Source organism: Gopherus evgoodei, chromosome 5 (genome assembly GCF_007399415.2).
Source record: "Gopherus evgoodei ecotype Sinaloan lineage chromosome 5, rGopEvg1_v1.p, whole genome shotgun sequence".
In the NCBI taxonomy this organism is placed as follows: domain Eukaryota; kingdom Metazoa; phylum Chordata; order Testudines; family Testudinidae; genus Gopherus; species Gopherus evgoodei.
This window is the reverse complement of record NC_044326.1, coordinates 7,253,977-7,276,723: the sequence shown is the minus strand read 5'-3', so window position 1 is coordinate 7,276,723 and position 22,747 is coordinate 7,253,977. Positions and strand designations below refer to the sequence as shown.

General features: G+C 43.1%; 1 protein-coding gene across 7 annotated transcripts in view; it reads right to left on the bottom strand.

Moving 5' to 3' along the window:
• SLC4A11 (solute carrier family 4 member 11) overlaps window positions 1–22,747 on the bottom strand; it is a 196,855-nt gene that overhangs the window by 27,020 nt on the left and 147,088 nt on the right. For 5 of the 7 annotated variants that reach the window (XR_004000528.1, XR_004000525.1, XR_004000526.1 and 2 more), the window contains exons 14-17: window positions 14,077–14,329; window positions 11,636–11,742; window positions 10,236–10,404; window positions 4,391–4,576 (exon numbers count right to left, since the gene is read on the bottom strand). Coding sequence is in view for 2 of the 7 variants with exons in the window: in XM_030563594.1 (XP_030419454.1) it covers window positions 4,391–4,576; window positions 10,236–10,404; window positions 11,636–11,742; window positions 14,077–14,329 (715 nt within the window). In the remaining 5 variants the exon portion in view is untranslated. The remainder of the gene's footprint in view (window positions 1–4,390; window positions 4,577–10,235; window positions 10,405–11,635; window positions 11,743–14,076; window positions 14,330–22,747) is intronic. The other 2 variants (XR_004000527.1, XM_030563595.1) reach the window with 1 other exon arrangement.

Below are 22,747 nucleotides of genomic sequence, written 5' to 3'. Positions count from 1 at the left end.
ATAAGGAAATGTAAGCACTAATGCTGAGGTTAACTGCTGGCAAAGGCCTGCCTATATCAGCACAGAGACAACTGGACTGAAGATTGTTTAGGTGCCTGTGAGTAGGGGAGCCCGCATCTAATGGTAAATGGCCACGCCCCATGGCTAGGAGGGAGGGGAACCCAGGTTCCCCCACTCCACCAAGTTCCAACCAAGGGACTCACTTGGGTAGCGTACAAAAAGTGTCAGGTACTCTCCCTCGGGTCTCTTCCAACAACTCTGTCCCCCTTCTGGATGTGTTGTGGCTTGCTTGTGGTTATCCAATAATAATAAAAATAAAACAACAACAGAGATATACCTATCTCCTAGAACTGGAAGGGACCTTGAAAGGTCATTGAGTCCAGCCCCCTGCCTTCACTAGCAGGACCAAGTAGTGATTTTTGCCCCAGATCCCTAAGTGGCCCCCTCAAGGATTGAACTCACAACCCTGGGTTTAGCAGGCCAATGCTCAAACCACTGAGTTATCCCCCCCCCCTTCTCACCTGGTCTATGGACATCTGCAGGATGACATGTCCCAGCTTTGTGCAGCTGCCCTCCCCCTGGGGAGGCCCTTTGTTGCAATGAGTGCAGCTCCGGTCTCTCTGCCTGCCACCCACTTATGCTGAAGTGACTCTTCCTTTCAAATCCCTCCTCCAGCTAGAGCATACCCAGCAGGCCTGCCAGAGTGGGGCTCCCCTGGCCCCAGAACTGTCCCTGTGCCTGCCTCTCTCCATTGTGGGGTTTATCCACCCCATCACTGCCATCCTGTGGTGACATTATCTGGATGTAGAACCTTGTATTCCAGATGAACGGCAGCCAAGCTTCCAGTAAAGCATTTTTAAGTCACAGGAATGGAGAGTCAAAGAAACACATTTTTCTGTTTTATACACACACATTTCTGGGGCTTTTCAATTCCTTCTGGCCTATCGGAGATTTCCAGCCCTGTGGGGTGGATCCTTTCCGCACTTAATTCTTTTTAACAAGATATATTATATAGACACTCCTTCCTGTAGGAGAGACTGAATTTCAAACCTCCTATTTTACATAATAAATGAAAAAATGCAGCATTTAAGGTTGTGGTGAGATCCAGACTTAAATTCCCAGAAGTGAAGGCTTCTCGGGTAACGTAACTTTCCATGCCAGTAAATAGAAACTTTAACCTGTTACTCTTTAACAAGAGGAAAATAATAGAAAATATTATACTTGAATAATATGGCAGAATTAGGATAGATCAGTTAGTTACAAGACCTAAAGAATAAAGCCCATCTATTAAAAGGGGGGAATGCAAAGTCTTTTGAAGGTGATGTTTAAGCTCCATGGATGAGTGATAGAACAGATCCAGGATCAAGCCTAAAAACGACAGAAGGGTCATCAAAAGGTATTACCCTCAATCTCCCAACTGCATTTGCACAGCAGAAATTTGCATCTGCTACCACTGGTCAAGCCCCTCCTGCAAAACCTAGAACCACGGGTCAGATCCTCATGCAAAACTCCAGATTCCAAAGGGACAAGTTGCTATTTACAGACTTACCGCAAATTCTGTAATTACCCCAAATTCTGTTAGGACCTTTAGAAGAATTGGGATGGCCAGCAGTCACTGAGGTGGATGGAATTCATTCCCCACTGGTCTGCATCCAGGCCTGGCTTGTTGTGGAACAAAGATCCTTGAGATGATGGACTCAGGCAAGCTGGAAGCATAATTGATTCTTTGATGGCTAGAATTAGATGGTTTGTGTCCCAGCATCAGTGACCATTCAGGAGCTTCTAGGACCAGTAACATTCTATTCTAGCCTCTCAGATGACCCTCTGTTAATAGTGAAACACGAGGGATGGAATACATTAGTTAATTTGGCCTGCCCAGGAAAATCATGAATGTGCCTATGAAAAGTGCCCCAGGCTCTCTTCAGCAGACAGCACACAGTAGGAATTTGTGTTTTGATGTAAATGGGTCAATTACTGGACAGCCTCACTGTTCACAAATTTATCCAAATATTTGTTATTTTGAGCATTCACAAAGCATAGTAGGTGCCTTATAAGCCAAGTAAAAGAGAGCTTGCAACCTGACCTGGACATGGCAGAGCCACAGAGGGCATTCCCAAGGAGACCAGGTCAGAGAGGGAGGTAGGGCCTGTGTGCGAAGGTAAGAGGTTTGGAATTTATGTGTAGAACGATTAGATGATTATTTTCAGAACCAAGAGATATAATTCTACCCATCAAAACAACTTGAAAGTCTAGCAGGGTAAATATAGGCTCCTGGTCCCCTCTCCTGATGGTTTAGGAACAACAGCACTGATGGGTTTTGCTGGCAATATTAGTGCTGTTAGGTACACGGGAAATGGGCTTGATGTGAGAAGTGCTGTGAATCTACTTCCAGCTCTAGGACACTATTTATAGGCAGTGCTTGCAGCACCACTTATAGCAAAGTTTACCTGACCAGTTGTCAGTTGCTTGCAACCTTGCCAGATTTCACCCATTTGGGCTGACGTTTCCCATGCCGGGCATCTTCCCTCACTTGCTGGAAGATTCCCTGCACTTTGACGTCTTTAAACCAGGATTCAAAGACTTCAATGGCTCAGGCACAGGTTTGATGCAGGAGTGGGTGGGTGAGATTCTGTGGCCTGCGTTGTGTAGGAGGTCAGACTAGATGATCATAATGGTCCCTTCTGACCTTAAAGTCTATGAGTCTACGAAGCTGAATTATTCTGAAAAGTTTTTGGAAGAAAGATTCAGCTGTTTCCAAGAACAAGATTAGGAAAATATGTTGTACCCATGTTAAAAATTTCTTACAATTGTTTGGTTGAGAAGCTCTAGCACTTCCATGCTTTGCAGCAAGGGCTTAAAACCTGGCCAGGCGAGGGTGGACAAGAGGGAATGTGCCCATTGCTGGCAAAATCTAACAAATGTGTCCATTTTATATAAAAAGCTCTTCAAAATCAGTTCACACAGGCTCTGCAGAGACTTAAGAGTCTGGCAGTTAAGACTATGACCCTAGAAGGCTTGTCATCAGCTAAGGAAATACAGGGAACCGGGGGAGACTCAAGAATATAATCCTAGTTCCTCTTCAAAAGAATCCTTAAACCAATGCTAGATCACTGGGCTCCTCACTATATGAGGCATATTACCTTGAATTAATTTAGCTACACAATCAGACTCCAAGGTTGGCCTGGATTAAACTCTGATGCAGATTTCTCCGCAGACAAGAAAGAGGAAATTTTTTGCCCACTTCACGGGAGGTTCTTGATTCTTGTGTTTACTTGCATCCATTGTGTTCTGAGTCTGTAGCTTGGTTTCTTTCAGAGAGCAAGAGGTGGGAGCTTTCAGTACCCAGAGGTGAATGATCCTTTTTTGATTTTCTACTGAAGCTTTACTTCAGCTTCCCTCTCACAACAAGGCAGTTGAGGAGGAGGAAGACAACAATACATAGAGCATCTTGTTTATAGTTTACAGCTTTGTGAGGAAGGAGAGATCTGGAATCTCCATGGGAGCTGTAGAAGGCAGAAAATACTCCCATTCCCCAGCATCCAGTTCAAAGTTGCCATTTATATATCTAAGCACCTCAGGGCAGAATGAACATGAAGGAGAAGATTCTTAGTGTAGCTTATGGCCATGTGCACCTACTCGCCTCAGTCCTGTCAATGTTTTCCCAAGAGGCCCTAATGGCAGAGGGGTGGCATCAGGAAAGCTATCCGTGTAACAGAAGTCTCTCAGATTCCTGAGGTACAACGGAAGATGCTGCAGTGAGCTTTGAAACAGATCCACACTGATACTATTTTCTACCCTTTCCACTATTGACCTCGCAGGTTTCAGACACGGGGGAGTTTCACTGGATATTTTTCTAATGAGACAAGCTGGCAGCATCTGACCAAACTACTGTCTCACTGCTCAGCAGGGCTTCAGCAGAGAGCTTAGAAATACTAATATCTCCGAGGAGACAGAGTTCAATAAAAAGTTTTTTTCCTCATGGATTCCCAGATGAACCAAAAAAAGTAGGGAAAAAAAAATACTGAGATATGGAAAACCTGGCTTCCCAACAGCATACCTTGAGGCTAGCACCAAAAGAAAATGCCCTGTCAGAGCAGTGCAACTGCCAGCTACTCCAAAGATGCAGAATAGTGGTGGTGTTTACCACAAGGTTTGATAGCCGGTCCTGGGACCAATAAATGACCCCGAAAACAATCTTTCTTCATCCCAGCTGCCTCTGTGTTGATGTGGGCAGATCATTCCTAGCATCCGCTGTCTGGATTGGTGGAGACTGACATGAAAGGTTGTTCTGAATGAGTGAATTAATCATTTGTAGTGTTTAAAGACTCCCGGAAAACCCCTCAGGATCCCCAGATCTCTCTCCTTCTATGGATTTGTCCCCAAAACTTACGTCTCATAGATGTGCCCGTTTTCAACCCTCTCTTCCACGTAAGCCAGTGCCCGGACGTGCATTGGGGAATGAGGGAACGCTGCATGTATCCATGGCAATCCAAAGACAGACAGTCCCGTGTTAATCAGAGCTACAAGGAGGAGGTCCCAGTGATAAGCTGTTCCTTTCACTAACCTGAAATAAACTCTAGTTAATAAAGTTTTTATGTGCACTCAACCATGTAGTAACAATGCTGCCCTTGCTATGACTGAGCTAGCGTGTTCATTGATGGACACTGACTGTGCATCTCAACTCACAGAATTTTACAGACCTCCTCTTTTATAGAGGACAGTACATGAATTTCAAAGGTAATGAAAATGTGATTGCTGCCAGGGGAGAGCAATCAGTTTGAAAGAACAACTGGAGAGAGAAACATTTCCCATTATAAGAATGGTCAAGTCCACAATTTCTTCAGTATTTATTACTGTCATAATAAACAAGATACCTCAACTCATTCAAAATTAATATTACCATCAGATGTACTACTGTTCTAGCTGGAGCACTAGCAACAGTCATAGCAAGGGTTGTCAAAGCATTTTTCATTTTAAACTCTGGTTTTTAGTTGCTCATAAAATTTCATCCGTTGAGCTGAAATTTTCCAGGCCCTGTTTTTTGATGCATTGCATGTGTGTGCCTGGTAAGTTAGCTACATGCTTAAACATTTACTAAAGGCCTATGGGGGGCCCACTCTGAGGAAAGAAACCTTTAATCAGCAGCATCCATTGGAGTTATGTGCCTGCTTCCCCTCTAGGCAAGCTTTGAGCAGGCACGTTCTCAGCTCACATCCTGTTCTTCCACATTGCCAAAGCAGCACCTGAAGAGCGGAGGCTTCATTTATTGTTTTTTTCCCCATCTGCCCTTTTTGGATTTTCCCGTTAGCTCGTACAAAAAAGTATTTAATTGCTTATGCCATTGTGGGCTTTTTTCCAAAGCCTAGATCCATCTGGCTACTCTCTCTATCCTTGTTTCAGTCCCAAACTGGGATGTTGCCCCTAGGTTTTTTGGTAAGTTTTTAAAGTATTCAGTTGACAGCAAGCAGACCACGGCCTGGGACCTGATTCAAGATAAGTACAGCACGTACTCAATTTGAAAAATGGGCAACATCAGCTAAGTTATGCCGAAACTCAATGTACAGAACCACAGATGTAAGAGACTGCGAAGATTTATTAAGCTGCCTGTACATTGCCCAGTCAACCCATCATTTTTCTCTTCACCGATCACAGAATCATAGAAACACAGGGCTGGAAGGAACCTTGAGAGGTCATCTAGTCCACCCCCACATGGTCAATATCTTCATTAATGATCTGGATGATGGGATGGATTGCACCCTCAGCAAGTTCACAGATGACACTAAGCTGGGGGGAGAGGTGGAGACACTGGAGGGTAGAGATAGGTTCCAGAGTGACCTAGACAAATTGGAGGATTGGGACAAAAGAAATCTGATAAGGTTCAACAAGGACAAGTGCAGAGTCCTGCACTTAGGCCGGAAGAATCCCATGCACTGCTACAGGCTAGGGACTGACTGGCAGTTCCGCAAAAAAGGACCTGGGGATTACAATGGACAAGGGCACTGTTGAGTGCCCTTGTTGCCAAGAAGGCCAACGGCATATTGGGCTGCATTATCAGGAGCATTATCAGCAGATCGAGGGAAGTGATTATTCCCCTCTATTCGGCACCGGTGAGGCCACATCTGGAGTACTGCGTCCAGTTCTGGGCTCCTCACTACAGAAAGGATGGTGACAAATTGGAGAGAGTCCAACGGAGGGCAATGAAAATGATTAGGGGGTTAGGACACATGACTTATGAGAAAAGGCTGAGGGAACTGGGCTTATTTAGTCTGCAGAAGAGAACAGGGAGGGGAGATTTTATAGTAGCTTTCAGCTGCCTGAAGGGGGGTTCCAAAGAGGATGGAGCTCGGCTGTTCTCAGAGGTGGCAGACGACAGAACAAGGAACAATGGTCTCAAGTTGCAGTGGGGGAGGTCTAGGTTGGATATTAGGAAACACTATTTCACTAGGAGGGTGGTGAAGCACTGGAATGGGTTACCTAGGGAGGTGGTGGAATCTCCATCCTTAGAGGTTTTTAAGGCCCGGCCTGACAAAGCCCTGGCTGGGATGATTTAGTTGGGGTTGATCCTGCTTTGAGTAGGGGGTTGGACTAGATGATCTCCTGAGGACTCCTCCAACCCTAATCTTCTGTGATTCTATGCTGAGGCAGGACCAGCTAGATCTAGATTTTAATTGGTAATGCTTTACCCAATCCAGTTTTGAAGAGTCTTGTAACTGAGCAATTCAATCTACTTTCAGTTGAGCAGCATCTTTTGCCTTTCTATACTACAACTGAAAGGCTCCATTTCATTTGAAAAAGACACTGATGTGAGAGTTAGCAGTTTGGCTGTGATACCTGAGGAAGAACCCAGTTACATACCCTTTACCTATAACTCTACTCAATACCAAAAGTCACCATATCAATGTGCTGCTAATGTCGCATAGGCAGAAAATGACTCACGAAATTCAACCAAGAAAATGGCAAAGTGATCCATTTACAACTTACATTTATGCCAATCACTATTTAATTAAAGAGCTGAATCAAAGAGGATAGAGGAGAATTTTCCAATGGCACAGAGAAGAAATCCCAGAACAGACATAACCCAATTGTTTTGAGCCTGTCCATTTCTCTCTGCTTTCTTGTGCTAATGGTCCTTTGTCAAATAAAATGTGAGAAACAGAAAAAACACTAAAAAATATTGTTTTGCAAGAAAAAAAAAGAAAAACCCTCCCATGCATTAGATTAGCAAAAGAAATCCACTGAGAAAATGGTAGTTCGGGGTGGGGAGGAGGAGGAGGAGGAATCCTATAAATTCACCCTTGATGATTGTAGTTGGTAGAAACATCAAAGGGAATATTTCAAGACTGCAGCTTCTTGTTTCCAAGCTTGTGCATAAATCAGAGCTTTTAGATAAAAGTGATACTAGATTACACACACTGTCCTACTTTAAGCCTGACCTCCTTTGCTTCCATATACTGAATTATATAGTGGCAAGCCAGCATAGTTCCAAACTCTCCTTTTTCAGTTTCAAAATTCTTTGAAATTAGCATAGCTGCAATACATGATGCGGGAGAACTTTTTGGTTGATCCGCTCTAGTTTAAAGAGAAATATTCGCTGCATTCCAAAATCAAGAAACCACAAGCCTGACCACATATTAAAATGGGAGGTACAACCATTGACTTCAGAATAAATGAGATCATAAATGTAAAATCCATAAAATAAGAACGGCAAAGCTGCAAGGTGAGCTAACCAATCTTCAGATGCTTTGCTCACTGCTCCAATGCAACGCTGGTTCTTTGTCTTTGTCAAAAAGTTTTAAGAGACTGCTTCTGAAGATTCTTTCCAAAAACTGAAATGCTTCCTGACAACTCGTTTTCTTAACAGAAGCTTGAAATAATCTTCTTTGTTTCAACAAACCAAATTTGAGAGGGTCTGACTATCTGGTCTCTCTAGACTAGTGGTTCTCAAAAACTTGTTTGATTGCACCCCTCTTGTTCATGTCTGTAGTAGTTTTTGCTCCCCCTCCCTTGATCACACAAAGTACATATACCGATTAAAAAACCCCCCACCAACGTTCAACTCTCACTAAATATTAAAAACGGTAAGGCATCATTGATTCAAACAGAGCCATTTAAGCATATAGTGTATCACTTTCCAGCCACTCAGCTCAGAAGGCTGTGCTGCCACCAGCAGCAGCAGAGAAGTAAGGGTGGCAGTACCTTATTTCACCATTACTTCTGCACTGCTGCTGGCGGCAGCGCTGCCTTCAGAGCTGGGTGCCCAGCCAGAAGCCACTGCTCTCTGTTCTGCCTTCTCACACCCTCCCAGAATACAGTCCATGCCCCCCAGTTTGAGAACCTCTGCTTTAGACATTGGTGTTTTTGGAAGTTCCGAGGTAGGTTGAGTACTTGTTGGCCCAACAAACAAAATGAGTGGTAGCCACACATCTTGCACCATTTAATCCCCAAATATAAATTTCTAGGAATAATGCCAGAGTACACTTGGCACTATGGGTATGTTTACACAGCAGTTGGAAGGTGGGACTGCAGTACATGTGGAAATACCTGAGTTAGCTTTGATTTATTTCTAGAGCAAAGCTAGTTCGAGTAACCATAGTAGTATAGCCAAGAAGGCTAACAGCATTTTGGACTGTGTAAATAGGAACATTGCCGGAAGATTAAGGGATGTGATCATTCCCCTCTATTCAACATAGGTGAGGCCTCGTCTAGAGTGCTGCGTCCAGTTTTGGGCCCCACATTACAAGAAGGATGTGGAAAAAATGGAAAGAGTCCAGCGGAGGGCAACAGAAATAATTAGGGGGCTGGAGCACATGACTTATGAGGAGAGGCTGAGGGAACTGGTATTATTTAGTCTGCAGAAGAGAAGAATGAGGGGGGATTTGATAGCTGCTTTCAATTACCTTAAAGGTGGTTCCAAAGAAGATGGATCTAGACTGTTCTCAGTGGTACCAGATGACAGAACAAGGAGTAATGGTCTCAAGTTGCAGTGGGGGAGGTTAGATTGGATATTAGGAAAAACTTTCAGTAGGAGGGTGGTAAAGCACTGGAATGGTTCCCCAGGGAGGTGGTGGAATCTCCTCCCTTAGAGGTTTTTAAGGTCAGGCTTGACAAAGCCCTGGCTGGGATGATTTAGTTGGGGATTGGTCCTACTTTGAGCAGGAGGTTGGACTAGATGACCTCCTGAGGTTCCTTCCAGCCCTGATATTCTATGATTCAAAGTAGCACAGGCTGTCAGCTACTCAAGCCCATACCCAGGGTCCTGGGCAGGCAGGGCTAGCCTGTGCTGCTGTAGCTTCACTGCTATTATTATTTGAGCTAACTTGGATCAAAACTAGCACGAGCACGACTTCATGTGCTGCAATCACATGTCCTGATTGCATGAAATCTGGTCTCACTTGTGAAATCTGGACTCCGGCCCCCCAGCTCTGAAGGCAGAACGGACAGCGGCAGCTGCTGGCTCGGTGTCCAGTTTTGAAGGCAGCACCTCTGCCAGCAGCAGCAAAAGAGTAAGGGTGGGAATGCCACGAGCCCCTAATTGGCTTGAGACCTCCTTTTGGGGCAGGACCCCCAGCTTGAGAAATGCTGCAGAGAAATCACAGTTTTTGTGGGTTGGTCACAGCATAAAACAGCAAATTTCATGGATGTGTCAACAGGTGCAAAATTTGCTATTTATGCCATGACCAACCTGCAAAAAAGTGTGTGACTTCTCCAGGATTTAAGCAGACCCCTACCTATGAAATCACTCCCAAAAGAACACATTGCTAGAGGCAGTCTCTCTCGGGCTGGCATAAAATACCATTCCAGGTATGAAGAATTGGGAGACTTCCACATGCAAATATATAAGGGGTACACAAACAGAGCTAGCAAGGTTGTGTAATTCACTCCCAGTCCATCTTTACTCAGAACACAGTAATATAGTACTGAAGTGAAATTATCTCAGGGCTTCTCTATATGAACAATTAGACTGCTGCAAGCAGGAGTGTGAATCTAGAGGGCACTCTCCATATGTACCCTGCTGACATGCATTAACAGTTCATTAACGCTTTTTGAGCTAGTCCCATTTCAAAAGAGGACTAGGTCAAAGAAGTCTATTCAACTGTTAACAAGCATTAGCAGGGTGCACAAGGATAGTTCCAAGCTAGGGCTGGGTAGATTCACTGCCCTGGTCTCATTGCTCACATAGAGGATCCCTAAGAAGAACTACTCTGGTTTGGAAAGAAAGGGATTAACAATTTTACCTGTTCTCTGGAGCATTTGTGAGTGATGCCACTATATTCTGCTCTATGAAGAAAAGCATCGACAGAAGGAACCCCAGGCCCATGGCACTCATTACAGAGCCAACTGAGAGAGACTGGACTGGGGCCAGCACAAATAAGCTCTCAGATGGGTTGTAGTTAAATTTGGACACTGTAAACACACAGGAAAAAAAAAAGTGTTAAAGAGGCATCGTACTGTTTTCCAACTACCTGCATGAAGCAAACTTATGTTCCAGCCCAACCACAAGTTACTGGCTTTGATACAGGTTCCACTGGTTCTCTGGCCTGCATTATGCAGGTCAGGCAAGAGGATCATAATGGCCCCTTCTTGCACTGAAGTCTATAAATCTACTGTTTTTTTAAACTATATTTATCGCTCTAGCCCTGACTGATAATGGCTAGTCATGCTGCAATTTTTATTTTATAAGGAGATGAAAATTTTAATTGAGGACAAGGCAAGTAAAAAAAAAAAACAACTCTTATCACAGACATAGGACTTTACAGCCCGTTTCTGGATCTGAAATAAATACAAATAATTTGGCATCTTCATTGTACAATCTTACTTCATAGTTAATCTGCTAGTATAGGCATTTTAAAATACTCTCAACACCAAATGAGCTACACAATGGGTTTTAGCATAATACAGAGCTGGCTTCAGCTGGTGACAAGAAATCCATCGTCACTAAGGGAAAGATCACACGCTACAATTCACCACTTCTCAATCCAGTTGGATGGAGTGAGAGTCACACCAAAAGTGCCACTTCTTATTTACTTCCATACACTTCCTCAGATCGTTAACTCACGTCATCACAGGTCAATGCAATTCCTGTCCCTATTCTCTCTTCCTGATATGGAAAAGCTGATCCGTTTGTCCAATGAATGGTGTATCATTGTTAGACTTCCTTGTGTATCTTAGAATCACCCAGATGCTTTGGACCATTACACTTTTAATTAGGAAAATATAAAGAGGAGACTAAAAGAACAGGCCGAGATCATCAACACCACATCTGTACAGCTGGTGACAACCCTTCCTGCCTACTAACTGCCCTGCCCTTCTGTCCTTTATGAGAATAATAGGATCAACTCTTTCTAACAACAGATGCACATTTTAATGACATTCAAATGAAATGACAAATTTAAATTAACGTACTGAGAAAAACTATATGCAATACTGCTTGAGTCAGTGTTTGCATAAATTAACTTTTACTGACAGAATTGGAGGCATATTTATGCATGTGTGGGGCATGTATTTAAGAGACAATATACTGAAGAACTTTTGTATTTTGATGCTAATTTTTTTTGCAATTAACTTGTTTTCTTCTTCGATTCCATCTTAAGTGCCTTTCCCCCGGTAATTTGAAGGATTAAACAAGTAGACTTACTTTCTATTTCCTTGAAGAAGTAGGAGCCTACGATGGAGAAGGTTAGAACGGATATGGGTAAGGCACAGTCGGACAGGATTTCACGGACCCTTGCATGCAGATAGGGGCTGCAATTAAAAAAAAACCCCAACAACTTTCCATTAGCATTCAACATACTCAGTTTTCCCACTATGACGGTAATGGAGTAATCATTCAAACCACAGGCAGTGACTAGCTCTATACCGAATGCTACTTCAGCCCCGTGCTGCTATTGTTAGTTCTTCACTCCCAATATTATTTTAAACAGTCCTTAATGATGTAATGTACCTACCAGTTTTTTGAAAGCTAAGCAGTAGAATCTCTGTTTATGGGAAATGTAGTCTCTGAAGTTTGGTGAAAAATCACAGTGAAATCCAAAAGGGAACAAAATTGAAGATTCAGGCTTTGAAAAACATGCACGGTTCTCAAGAGCTGACAGCTAGCTCTTATTTCCAGTCTTCCTTCCTCCCCCGCCCCCGCCACGTGGGTTGTGTCTGCAATTTCCAGCTCCAGTACTTTTCCACTCTAACAATTCGAGTGGGAGATTTGTCAAAGACTCCAAAAGGAGTTAAAGCACCCAATTCCCATGGACTCTCAGAGAGAGTTGGGTACCCAGCTAACTGCCTTTTGTGTTTTTGGAGGTAAGTGAGATGAGGTACCTTTCCAGGAAATTATTATTTACAATATGGGAGTATATTTCTATAAAGTTATCCCTTTTCCAGATCATTTAGAAAACAGTGAAGTGGCAAAATCTGCCGACCATACACAATTGCTCAAGATCATTAAATCCAGGGTAGACTGAGACATTACAAAGGGATCTCACAAAACTGGGTGACTAGACAATTAAATGGCAGCAGAAAGTCAATGCTGATAAAGGCAAAGTACTGCACATTGGAAAATAATCCCTACAGAATGATGGGCTCTAAATTAGCTGTTACCACTCAAGAAAGATCTTGGAGTCCCTGTGGATAGTTCTCTGAAAACACCCATTCAATGTGCAGTGGCAGCCAAAAAGCTAACAGAATGTTAGGAGACATTAGGAAACGGATAGATAATAAGTCATAAAATATTATAATGCCACTATATAAATCCATGGTACGGTCACACCTTGAACACTGTGTAGTTTTGGTCACCCCATCTCAAACAAGATATATTAGAAATAGAAAAGGTACAGAGAAAAGCAACAAAAATGATTAGGGGGATGGATCATCTTCCGTATGAGGAGAGAGTCTTGGAAAAATGATGACTGGGGGCAATATTATACTGGTCTATAAATTCATGAATGGTGTGGAGAAAAAGTGTTATTTACCCCTTCCCATAACACAAGAACCAGGGGTCACCCAATGAAGTTAACAGGCAGGAGGTTTAAAACAAACAAAAGGAAGTACTGCTTCACACAAGACAAAGTCAGCCTGTGGAACTTGTTGCCAGAGGATGTTGTGAAGGCCAAAATACAATGGGTTTAAAAAAAATTAATTAGGTACGTTCATGGAGGATAGGTCTGTCAATGACTATTAGCAAAGATAGTCAGGGACGCAACCCCATGCTCTGGGTGTCCCTAGCCTGACAGCCAGAAGCTGGGAGTGGACAATCACTCAGTGATTACCTGATCTCTGCAGCACCTGGCACTGGCCACCAACGGAACACAGGATACTGGGTTAGATGGACCACTGGTCTGACCCAGAGTGGCCATTCTTATGAGATTAACTGGGTTTTAGCCACGCACTCTTCAAGAGAGTCAAAGGAAGTTTATATGACTGTCGCAACACTTTCAAAATCTATTAATGTCTTAAAATGCCTAGCCAGACATGGAAGCATGTCTTCCACTGATCAAACAAGAGTTGCTTAGCGTTTGCCTACTCGCTGAGCCAAGCAACTGCATTCATAGTGGCCTGGTGAAGCTCTCGGAGCCCACTACTGAATTTGGTTAGCAGGCAACTCCGACAACTTGTATTGCTGTTTGATCTGCGCCGCAGCTGCAGGCGACTGGGATTTTCCAGATTGCCAGCCAAATTAAGGCCTGTTCTTGTTCCCACTGAAGTCAATGGCAAAACTCCCACTAACTTCACTAGGGGTATGTCTACACTGCAATTAAAACACCCCGGCTGGCCCATGCCAGCTAGCTTGCACTCGAGGGCTCAGGCTAAGGGGCTGTTTAATTGCAGTGAAGACGTTCGGGCTCACACTGGAGCCCAGTCTCTAGAACCCTGCAAGATGGGAGAGTCCCAGAGGTTGCGCTGCAGCCTGATGTCTACACCATTATTAAATGGTCCTTTAGCCTGGGCCCTGGAAGTCCAAGTCAGCTGGCCCGGACCAGCCACAGGAGTCTTGATAGGGAAAACCTATTTGCAGTGTGGACATACCCTAGACTCAAGACTGGGATTTGAATCTGTAGAATGAACTCTAAGGCTGAAGTAACTCACCTTTTCTTAAACTGATAAAGTGTATGACCAAGCCAAAGGGTTCCCAGCATCAACATGAGACTGAGGACAGCAGTTTCACGTCCATAATGCACGACCTCATTCATGCCCGTCTGATTCTCCAGCGACAAAGACCTGCTCACTGATGAATTCATCAAGAAGGTGGTATTGATGCTGAGGCTTGGAATTACATCAGCACGTGTACTTTCCATGTAACTCTCTCCTTGGTGCTCATGGTAGTAATATTTCTTAAAAACTGCACAAAACAACAAATAGGCAGTATTAACAACTTTCATAGTGTAGTCTTTATTTACCCATAGTCACATGGGCACCAACTCCGTGGGTACTCCAGGGCTGGAGCTCCCATGAGGAAAAACAAAACAAAACAAAACAGTGATCAGCTCTTCCACTGATCAGCTCCTCTCCCTCCTGCCTGACACGGATTAGCTGTTCAGCAGCATGCAGGAGGGACTGGGGGGAAGGGGAGGAGTGAGGGTGGGATGCACTTGGGGGAGATTGAATGGGGCAGGAAGAGGCAGAGCGAGGGTGGGGCTTGGTGAAAGTGGTGGAGTGGGGGCAGGGCCTGGGGTGGAGTGGGAGTCGAGCATCCCCTGGGGAACACACAAAGTTGGCATCTGTGCACAGTCTAGTACTCTAATGGCACCATTCACACTACTGAAGGTAAGAGAAACTAGATTATTAGGAGTTTATAACTCAGTTGTGCACGAGATGTGGCTTGTTTTATAAATTTAAAGAAATAGGTCATTTGTAAGTTACAGTACAGAAATGTAAGTCTCCCTCATATTGTTACCTGGTTTTGCTCCGCGCACTGTATCATGGCTTTAAATGTAAAGAAGTAAACTGTGGCAATTTCGTGCTCTAGTATACTTGGCAATAACTGAAAACATCCAAGGTAGAGTATACTCAGGAGAGCTACTATTATGAACATGCAGTAAGTACTTTCTTACACTCACTAGTACAAAGATGTCCAAGTTCGGTTTTATAGGACAGACAAATTAACTGGGAGATAATCCATTTGAAAACATGCTTCAAATCTGAATTTGCAAAATGCATTAAGATATTATGGCTTACCAGGGCGACTGTAACTAGCTTAAAAATTTACCTCAATAAATGACAAACGCAAACATGCCTGCTATAACTATCCAAGTTAAATACCCTATAATGCTTCATAAGGTCCATAAAATACATAGTGAGGTAATCTACATTAAAAAGACTGTAGCTAAATATTTATAGAACAGAGTAGCGGCTGTAAAGATGCTATTCCATTCTATAATTAAAATCATAATAGTATTAGAGGAATACTTCTGGAAGGTTTGGCACTGGATGGATCTGACCATATTTGATGGAAGATGGAACTCGTTGAGAATTTGAAAGTAGAAGGAAGCTTGGGGGAAACTGATCATGAAATCAGAGTTTGCAATTGTAAGGAAGGGTAGAAGGGAGTACAGCAAAATAGAGACAATGGATTTCAGGAAGGCAGATTTTTGGTAAGCTCAGAGAGCTGATAGGTAAGGTCCCATGGGAATCAAGACTGAGGGGAAAAACAACTGAGGAGAGTTGGCAGTTTTTCAAAGGGACACTATTAAGGGTCCAAAAGCAAGCTATTCCGATGGGTAGGAAAGATAGAAAATGTGGCAAAAGACCACCTTGGCTTAACTACGAGATCTTGCATGACCTACAAAATAAAAAGGAGTCATATAAAAAATGGAAACTAGGTCAGATTACAAAGGATGAATATAGGCAAACAACACAGGAATGCAGGGGCAAGATTAGAAAGGCAAAGGCACAAAATGAGCTCAAACTAGCTATGGGAATAAAGGGAAACAAGAAGACTTTTTATCAATACATTAGAAGCAAGAGGAAGACCAAGGACAGGGTAGGCCCACTGCTCAGTGAGGAGGGAGAGACAGTAACAGGGAACTTGGAAATGGCAGAGATGCTTAATGACTTTTGTTTTGGTCTTCACTGAGAAGTCTGAAGGAACGTCTAACATAGTGAATGCTTATGGGAAGGGGGTAAGTTTAGAAGAAAATAAAAAAAGAGCAAGTTGAAAACCACTTAGAAAAGTTAGATGTCTGCAAGTCACCAGGGCCTGATGAAATGCATGCTAGAATACTCAAGGAGTTAACAGAGGAGGTATCTGAGCCTCTAGCTATTATCTTTGGAAAGTCATGGGAGACGGGAGAGATTCCAGAAGACTGGAAAAAGGGCAAATATAGTGCCTATCTATAAAAAGGGAAATAAAAACAAACCACCCAGGAAACTACAGACCGGTTAGTTTAACTTCTGTGCCAGGGAAGATAATGGAGCAAGTAATTAAAGAAATCATCTGCAAACACTTGGAAGGTGGTAAGGTGATAGGGAATAGCCAGCATGGATTTGTAAAGAACAAATCGTGTCAAACCAATCTGATAGCTTTCTTTGATAGGATAACGAGTCTTGTGGATAAGGGAGAAGCGGTGGATGTGGTATACCTAGACTTTAGTAAGGCATTTGATACGGTCTCACATGATATTCTTATCGATAAACTAGGCAAATACAATTTAGATGGGGTTACTATAAGGTGGGTGCATAACTGGCTGGATAACCGTACTCAAAGAGTAGTTATTAATGGCTCCTAATCCCGCTGGAAAGCTATAACAAGTGGGGTTCCACAGGGGTCTGTTTTGGGACCAGCTCTGTTCAATATCTTCATCAATGACTTAGATGTTGGCATAGAAAGTACGCTTATTAAGTCTGCAGACGATACCAAACTGAGAGGGATTGCAACTGCTTTGGAGGACAGGGTCAAAATTCAAAATGATCTGGACAAATTGGAGAAATGGTCTGAGGTAAACTGGATGAAGTTCAATAAAGATAAATGCAAAGCGCTCCACTTAGAAAGGAACAATCAGTTTCACACATACAGAATGGGAAGAGACTGTCTAGGAAGGAGTATGGCAGAAAGAGATCTAGGGGTCATAGTGGACCACAAGCTTAATATCAGTCAGTGTGATACTGTTGCAAAAAAAGCAAATGTGATTCTGGGATGCATTAACAGGTGTGTTGTAAACAAGACACAAGAAGTCATTCTTCCGCTTTACTCTGCGCTGGTTAGGCCTCAACTGGAGTATTGTGTCCAGTTCTGGGCACCGCATTTCAAGAAAGATGTGGAGAAACTGGAGAGGGTCCAGAGAAGAGCAACGAGAATGATTAAAGGTCTTAAGAACATGACCTATGAAGGAAGGCTGAAGGAATTGGGTTTGTTTAGTTTGGAAAAGAGAAGACTGAGAGGAGACATGATAGCAGTGTTCAGGTATCTAAAAGGGTGTCATCAGGAGAAGGGAGAAAACTTGTTCACCTTAGCCTCCAATGATAGAACAAGAAGCAATGGGCTTAAACTGCAGCAAGGGAGATTTAGGTTGGACATTAGGAAAAAGTTCCTAACTGTCAGGGTAGTTAAACACTGGAATAAATTGCTTAGGGAGGTTGTGGAATCTCCATCTCTGGAAATATTTAAGAGTAGGTTAGATAAATGTCTATCAGGGATGGTCTAGACAGTATTTGGTCCTGCCATGAGGGCAGGGGACTGGACTCGATGACCTCTCAAGGTCCCTTCCAGTCCTAGAGTCTATGAATCTATGCCATGGTCTCAGATGATGTGATGAGCGAGAGTCTGGGAAACTCATTAGGAAAAGAGGCAGCCAGGAAAGAGTAGTGGGCGAAGAGGAAGATAAAGACAGCAGCCAGCCAGGCGGCAAGGAGCAATGGAAAAGGAAGTCAATTAAGGGGAGAGGTACATGCCAGCCACTGTGGAGAAAGTCAGCCAGCAAAACTGGAATGGGACTTAGGAGACCTTGAAGTGGTGTGTCAACCTGGCTGAAATGTTTTCGTCAAAAAGTTTTTTGGCGCTGAAAGTTTTTTTTTTTTTAAAACCCTAAACATTTTAGCAGATATTTTTCATTTTGGTCAAAACTTTCCGGGGTTGATGAAAACCCAGAAAATGAAAAATTTTGGGTGATAGTTTGGTTTCCAGAAATAGAACGTTTTTCCTGAAAATGGTTTTTAAAAAACACCTTTTTTTCAATTTTATGTTTCAGTTTTTCCACAAAAACGATAAAGTTTTTATAGAAAAAAAATCCTGTGAAATAGAATTGGCATTTTTTTGACCAGCTCTAGTTCCACAGGAGCGTGGAGCTACTTTTAATTTCTGCTTGAGAGCCTACCCAAATGTTGTCATCACCCTCTTTTAACTACACTGCCAGGTTAATACTATCGCTATTACAGCAGTGCTTTGGGGCACTGCTGCACAAACAGGCAGTGAAAAGGTTTCCTGAAGAGTTGACAATCTAGGTTAAGAAACGCAATAGGTGGATGAGACAAAGAAGTGGATAAGGGATAACTGCAAAACAAGCAAATAGTTGTGTGATAACAGAAGTCTCAGTTCGCTATCTGTTCGTGTATTTTTAAAATAAGTTTCATGACTAAAGCTACAAGTAGCACATTAAAAAAAAAATAAGAACATGAATTATGCAAATTTCTGTTAAATTTCTCAGATTTGACATTGAACATTTTGCTTTTGTTGCTAGAATGACTTTCATTGTCAATTACACAATTCTGCAATGCAGCAAACACGGCAGGAGAATATTTATTATTACAATAAATTTCTCTTGAACTATTGTTACTTTTCTAGTGGCTTTAGGTTAATGCAGGGGTAGGCAACCTATGGCGCAGTGCCGAAGGCGGCACGCGAGCTGATTTTCAGTGGCACTCACACTGCCCGGGTCCTGGCCACTGCTCCGGGGAGGCTCTGCAATTTAATTTAATTTTAAATGAAGTTTTCTTAAACATTTTAAAACCTTATTTACTTTACATATAACAATAGTTTAGTTATATATTAAAGAGACTTATAGAAAGGGACCTTCTAAAAACATTCAAATGCATGACTGGCATGCGGAACCTTAAATTAGAGCAAATGAATGAAGACTCGGCACAGCACTTCTGAAAGGTTGCCAACCCTTGGGTTAATGCATACCTTACTTTTCTGAGGTACAGCATTTTGGGCAAAAATTGCCTTGCTAGTTTCCTTTTAATAATAAAGGATTGGATGATTCTGAAATTTTGAACCATAAACGGAGTTTTCTTAAAGTAGAGGTCTGAAATCTGAATGGATAATGTACTATCTAGCCATTATATATCCTGGCAATGCCCAGTACAGCCAGAAGTCAATGCCAGTTATCTCTCATGCACATTGCACGACTACGGCTTCAGAAACTTGGCAGGAAAGCTATCACAAATGTATTAAATAACACCTCGATTATAATACTTGGCATTTCAATAGCACATCTCCTCTGAGGAGCTCAGAATATTCTATTACATTAATTACACTTGCAACACCCCTGTGAAGTAGATATTGTCAGGCCCATTTTACAGATGAGTAAACTGAGGCACCGAGTACTGAAATGACTGGGCAGAAAGTCAGTGCTGGAGTTGTAAACAGAACCCAGAAGTTTTGACCTGCACTCTACTGCTCTGACCATTAAAGGACATTCCTAACAGCAGCAGTGGCAATAATTCAGGAGGATTAATAGCCAGCTGGAGTTAAAGATCTCCAATAGCCTCAGTTATTCCCAACTGTCTGTTAGGAAATAAACACTCTGTTTTGATGACTACTGATAAGGTTCAGATCCAAAAAGAAAAAAAAGGCCAAGAAATTCAAAATAATGCTGATATTTTAAGTCATCCTGTTGGTCTAGTTACCATAAATGTTCTGGGAACAGTACGTGATTTCACATTCGGCACTACAGTAATACCTGAACACAGAGTAGGTTTAGAATTGAGCATAGATCTTAAAATAAATTTCAAGACTGTTACTGATTTGTGTCACTTCACATTTTACTTAAATGTAGCAGTCAGATTATATGTATTCACTTTGGATGAAATGTTGGGGAAATGCAGCTGATTTTTCATTACTTATTGTAATGTGTGTTCTGATTGGAATGATTGGCAGTTGGATAGATCAGTCTGCCATGTAACAAGGATTTAGTGTTTAATATTCAGCTGCTGTATGCTAAGCAGTCTTTCCAGAGACACTACAGAACAGCCGAGTTCTTTTCTCTATTGAATTTCTGCAAACACTTTAAACTAGAACAGGAGGACTTGTGGCACCTTAGAGACTAACAAATTTATTTCAGCATAAGCTTTCGTGGGCTACAGCTCACTTCTTTGGATGCATAGAATGGAACACAGCATCCGAAGAAGTGAGCTGTAGCCCACAAAAGCTTATGCTGAAATAAATTTGTTAGTTTCTAAGGTGCCACAAGTCCTCCTGTTCTTTTTGTGGATACAGACTAACACGGCTGCTGTTGTGAAACTTTAAACTAGCAGGTTGTATACTTTAAACTGAACTGTCCTAGAAGGCAGTTTAATTTCTAGTTCCTTTGTTCCCTCTAGTTCATCTTTGTTGTTTGCTTCAGCTGTTACAAAACCGTTTCCTGAAGAGTGCAAATGTCAAGATCAAACAGAAGCATGGCTCAGGTGGTTGGGCCATGAGTTGAAAACAACTGTCACTAGGATAGCAAAAAGAATGCATGTGTTTGAATGACCATGTGTGATAATACCTCTCTCCCTCATTTCCTGCGTATTTAAAGATACCTTGCAAAGCATATATAAAAGCAACATGGCTTAGCAAATTAAGGAACAAATGTCATTTTCCTTGGGAGCAGTGCATCCCAATGCAATGCTTTTAAGGTAGTAGGAATGGCATAGCAGCGTATTGTCTGGCCAGCTGATGTGTTATGCAACCTGACAGCATGCAGAAATCTTCTGATCTCACCCTTCTGATCTCCCTAGCCACATGACTATTGGAGTACTGTGTCCAGTTTTGGGCCCCACACTACAAGAAGGATGTGGAAAAATTGGAAAGAGTCCAGCGGAAGGCAACAAAAATGATTAGTGGGTTGGGACACATGACTTATGAAGAGACGCTGAGGGAACTGGGGTTGTTTAGTCTGCAGGAGAGAAGAATGAGGGGCGATTTGATAGCTGCTTTCAACTACCTGAAAGGGGGTTCCAAAGAGGATAGATCTAGACTGTTCTCAGTGGTACCTGATGACAGAACAAGGAGTAATGGTCTCTAGTTGCAGTGGGAGAGGTTCAGGTTGGATATTAGGAAAAACTTTTTCACTAGGAGGGTGGTGAAGCACTGGAAAGGGTTACCTAGGAAGGTGGTGCAATCTCCATCCTTGGAGGTTTTTAAGGTCAGGCTTGACAAAGCCCTGTCTGGGATGATTTAGTTGGGATTGGTCCTGCTTTGAGCAGGGGGTTGGACTGGATGACCTCCTGAGGTCCCTTCCAACCCTGATATTCCATGATTCTGACTGTCCGTCAATAATAAGGTAGGCAAAAACTGACATAGAAAGGTCAAGTGTTTTGCTGGGGTTATAGAGCAAGCAGGAGTCAGGATTAGAACTTTGGAGCCCCTGGATCCAGGTTCTGTAGTCTTGAGTCCATGCAGCCTCTCATAACCCCTGGGTATCATCACTCAGTCAGTCTACAGGAGAATTTACAAAGGATCAAAAGGGTCTGTGAAAACCTCATTTCAGTGATTCTGCCCACACCCTTCCAACATTCAATATGGTATACTAGACACACGTGTGGCTTTTCCATATTGTAGTAAAACCAACCCATCTCAAAGGAGGCATAGCAATGGTGAACCTAAATATCCAAGGAAACGGGGAGACAGATATTTGGAAGAGTGTAACAGGCTGTACATAGATAAATTTGGCCAAGTTATAAGCCATTTAAAAACTGCAGTTCACACGTGCTAAGTTGAAATTTGTTTCTGCTTTGTGTATAAAATTCCCTGAAGATTCTGTCTGGGTTGGGAATGCTTCAGCCAGGGGGTGAGCAGGGCTTTTCTTGCAATTCTAGTTCTGGGCTGCTCTGGGCCAGGCATTCAACTTGAGAGCAGGGAGCATGCCTTTCCTTTACTGTCAATGCCCTTGTCCCCTGCTGAAACCAGACAACATGGAGAAGGAAGCCGCCTGCTTTGAACACAGAAGGAAAAAGACACAGACCTGCAAGGGAGGAAGCAGGGGGAGTAGATTGGGACCAGGGGACAACTAATGAAACAGGGACAGGAGTGCAGTCAAAGGATTAAAAGAAGGGAGCCTGATGGGGACACCAAGCAGAGAACCCAGACAGCACCCACTGCTCCTCAAAGGCATCAAGGGAGCCAGTAGATGCTGCCCAGAGGAACTCTGCCCGGATACGTCAACGGAGAGAGGATCGGAAACAGGCCCCACAGTCACAGGAGTCTCCATAGGCCAACCTCCTCTCCCTGGTTTTATAGATGGCCATTTTAGCTAGGGCCAGGAGGAGGCTGGCCAGGAGGTCCCGTGACTTTGTGGGGCCACGGATAGGGAGTGCATAAAGAAGGTAGTGAGGGGAAAAGTGCAGTCAGAAATGTAACAGAATATTCGTGAGGAGCTGGAATAGGGGCTACAACCTGACACCTTCCAAGTAAACGTGCACCAGAGTCTCCCTCATGCTGCAGAAGGGGCAGGTGTCCGATACAGGGGTAGACCACACCAAATACATGCTGTGCTCAAAACTCTGTGAAGGAGCCGCCAGCTGATATCCCCAGCGGGCCTCAGGACCAGGGTGGAGTACA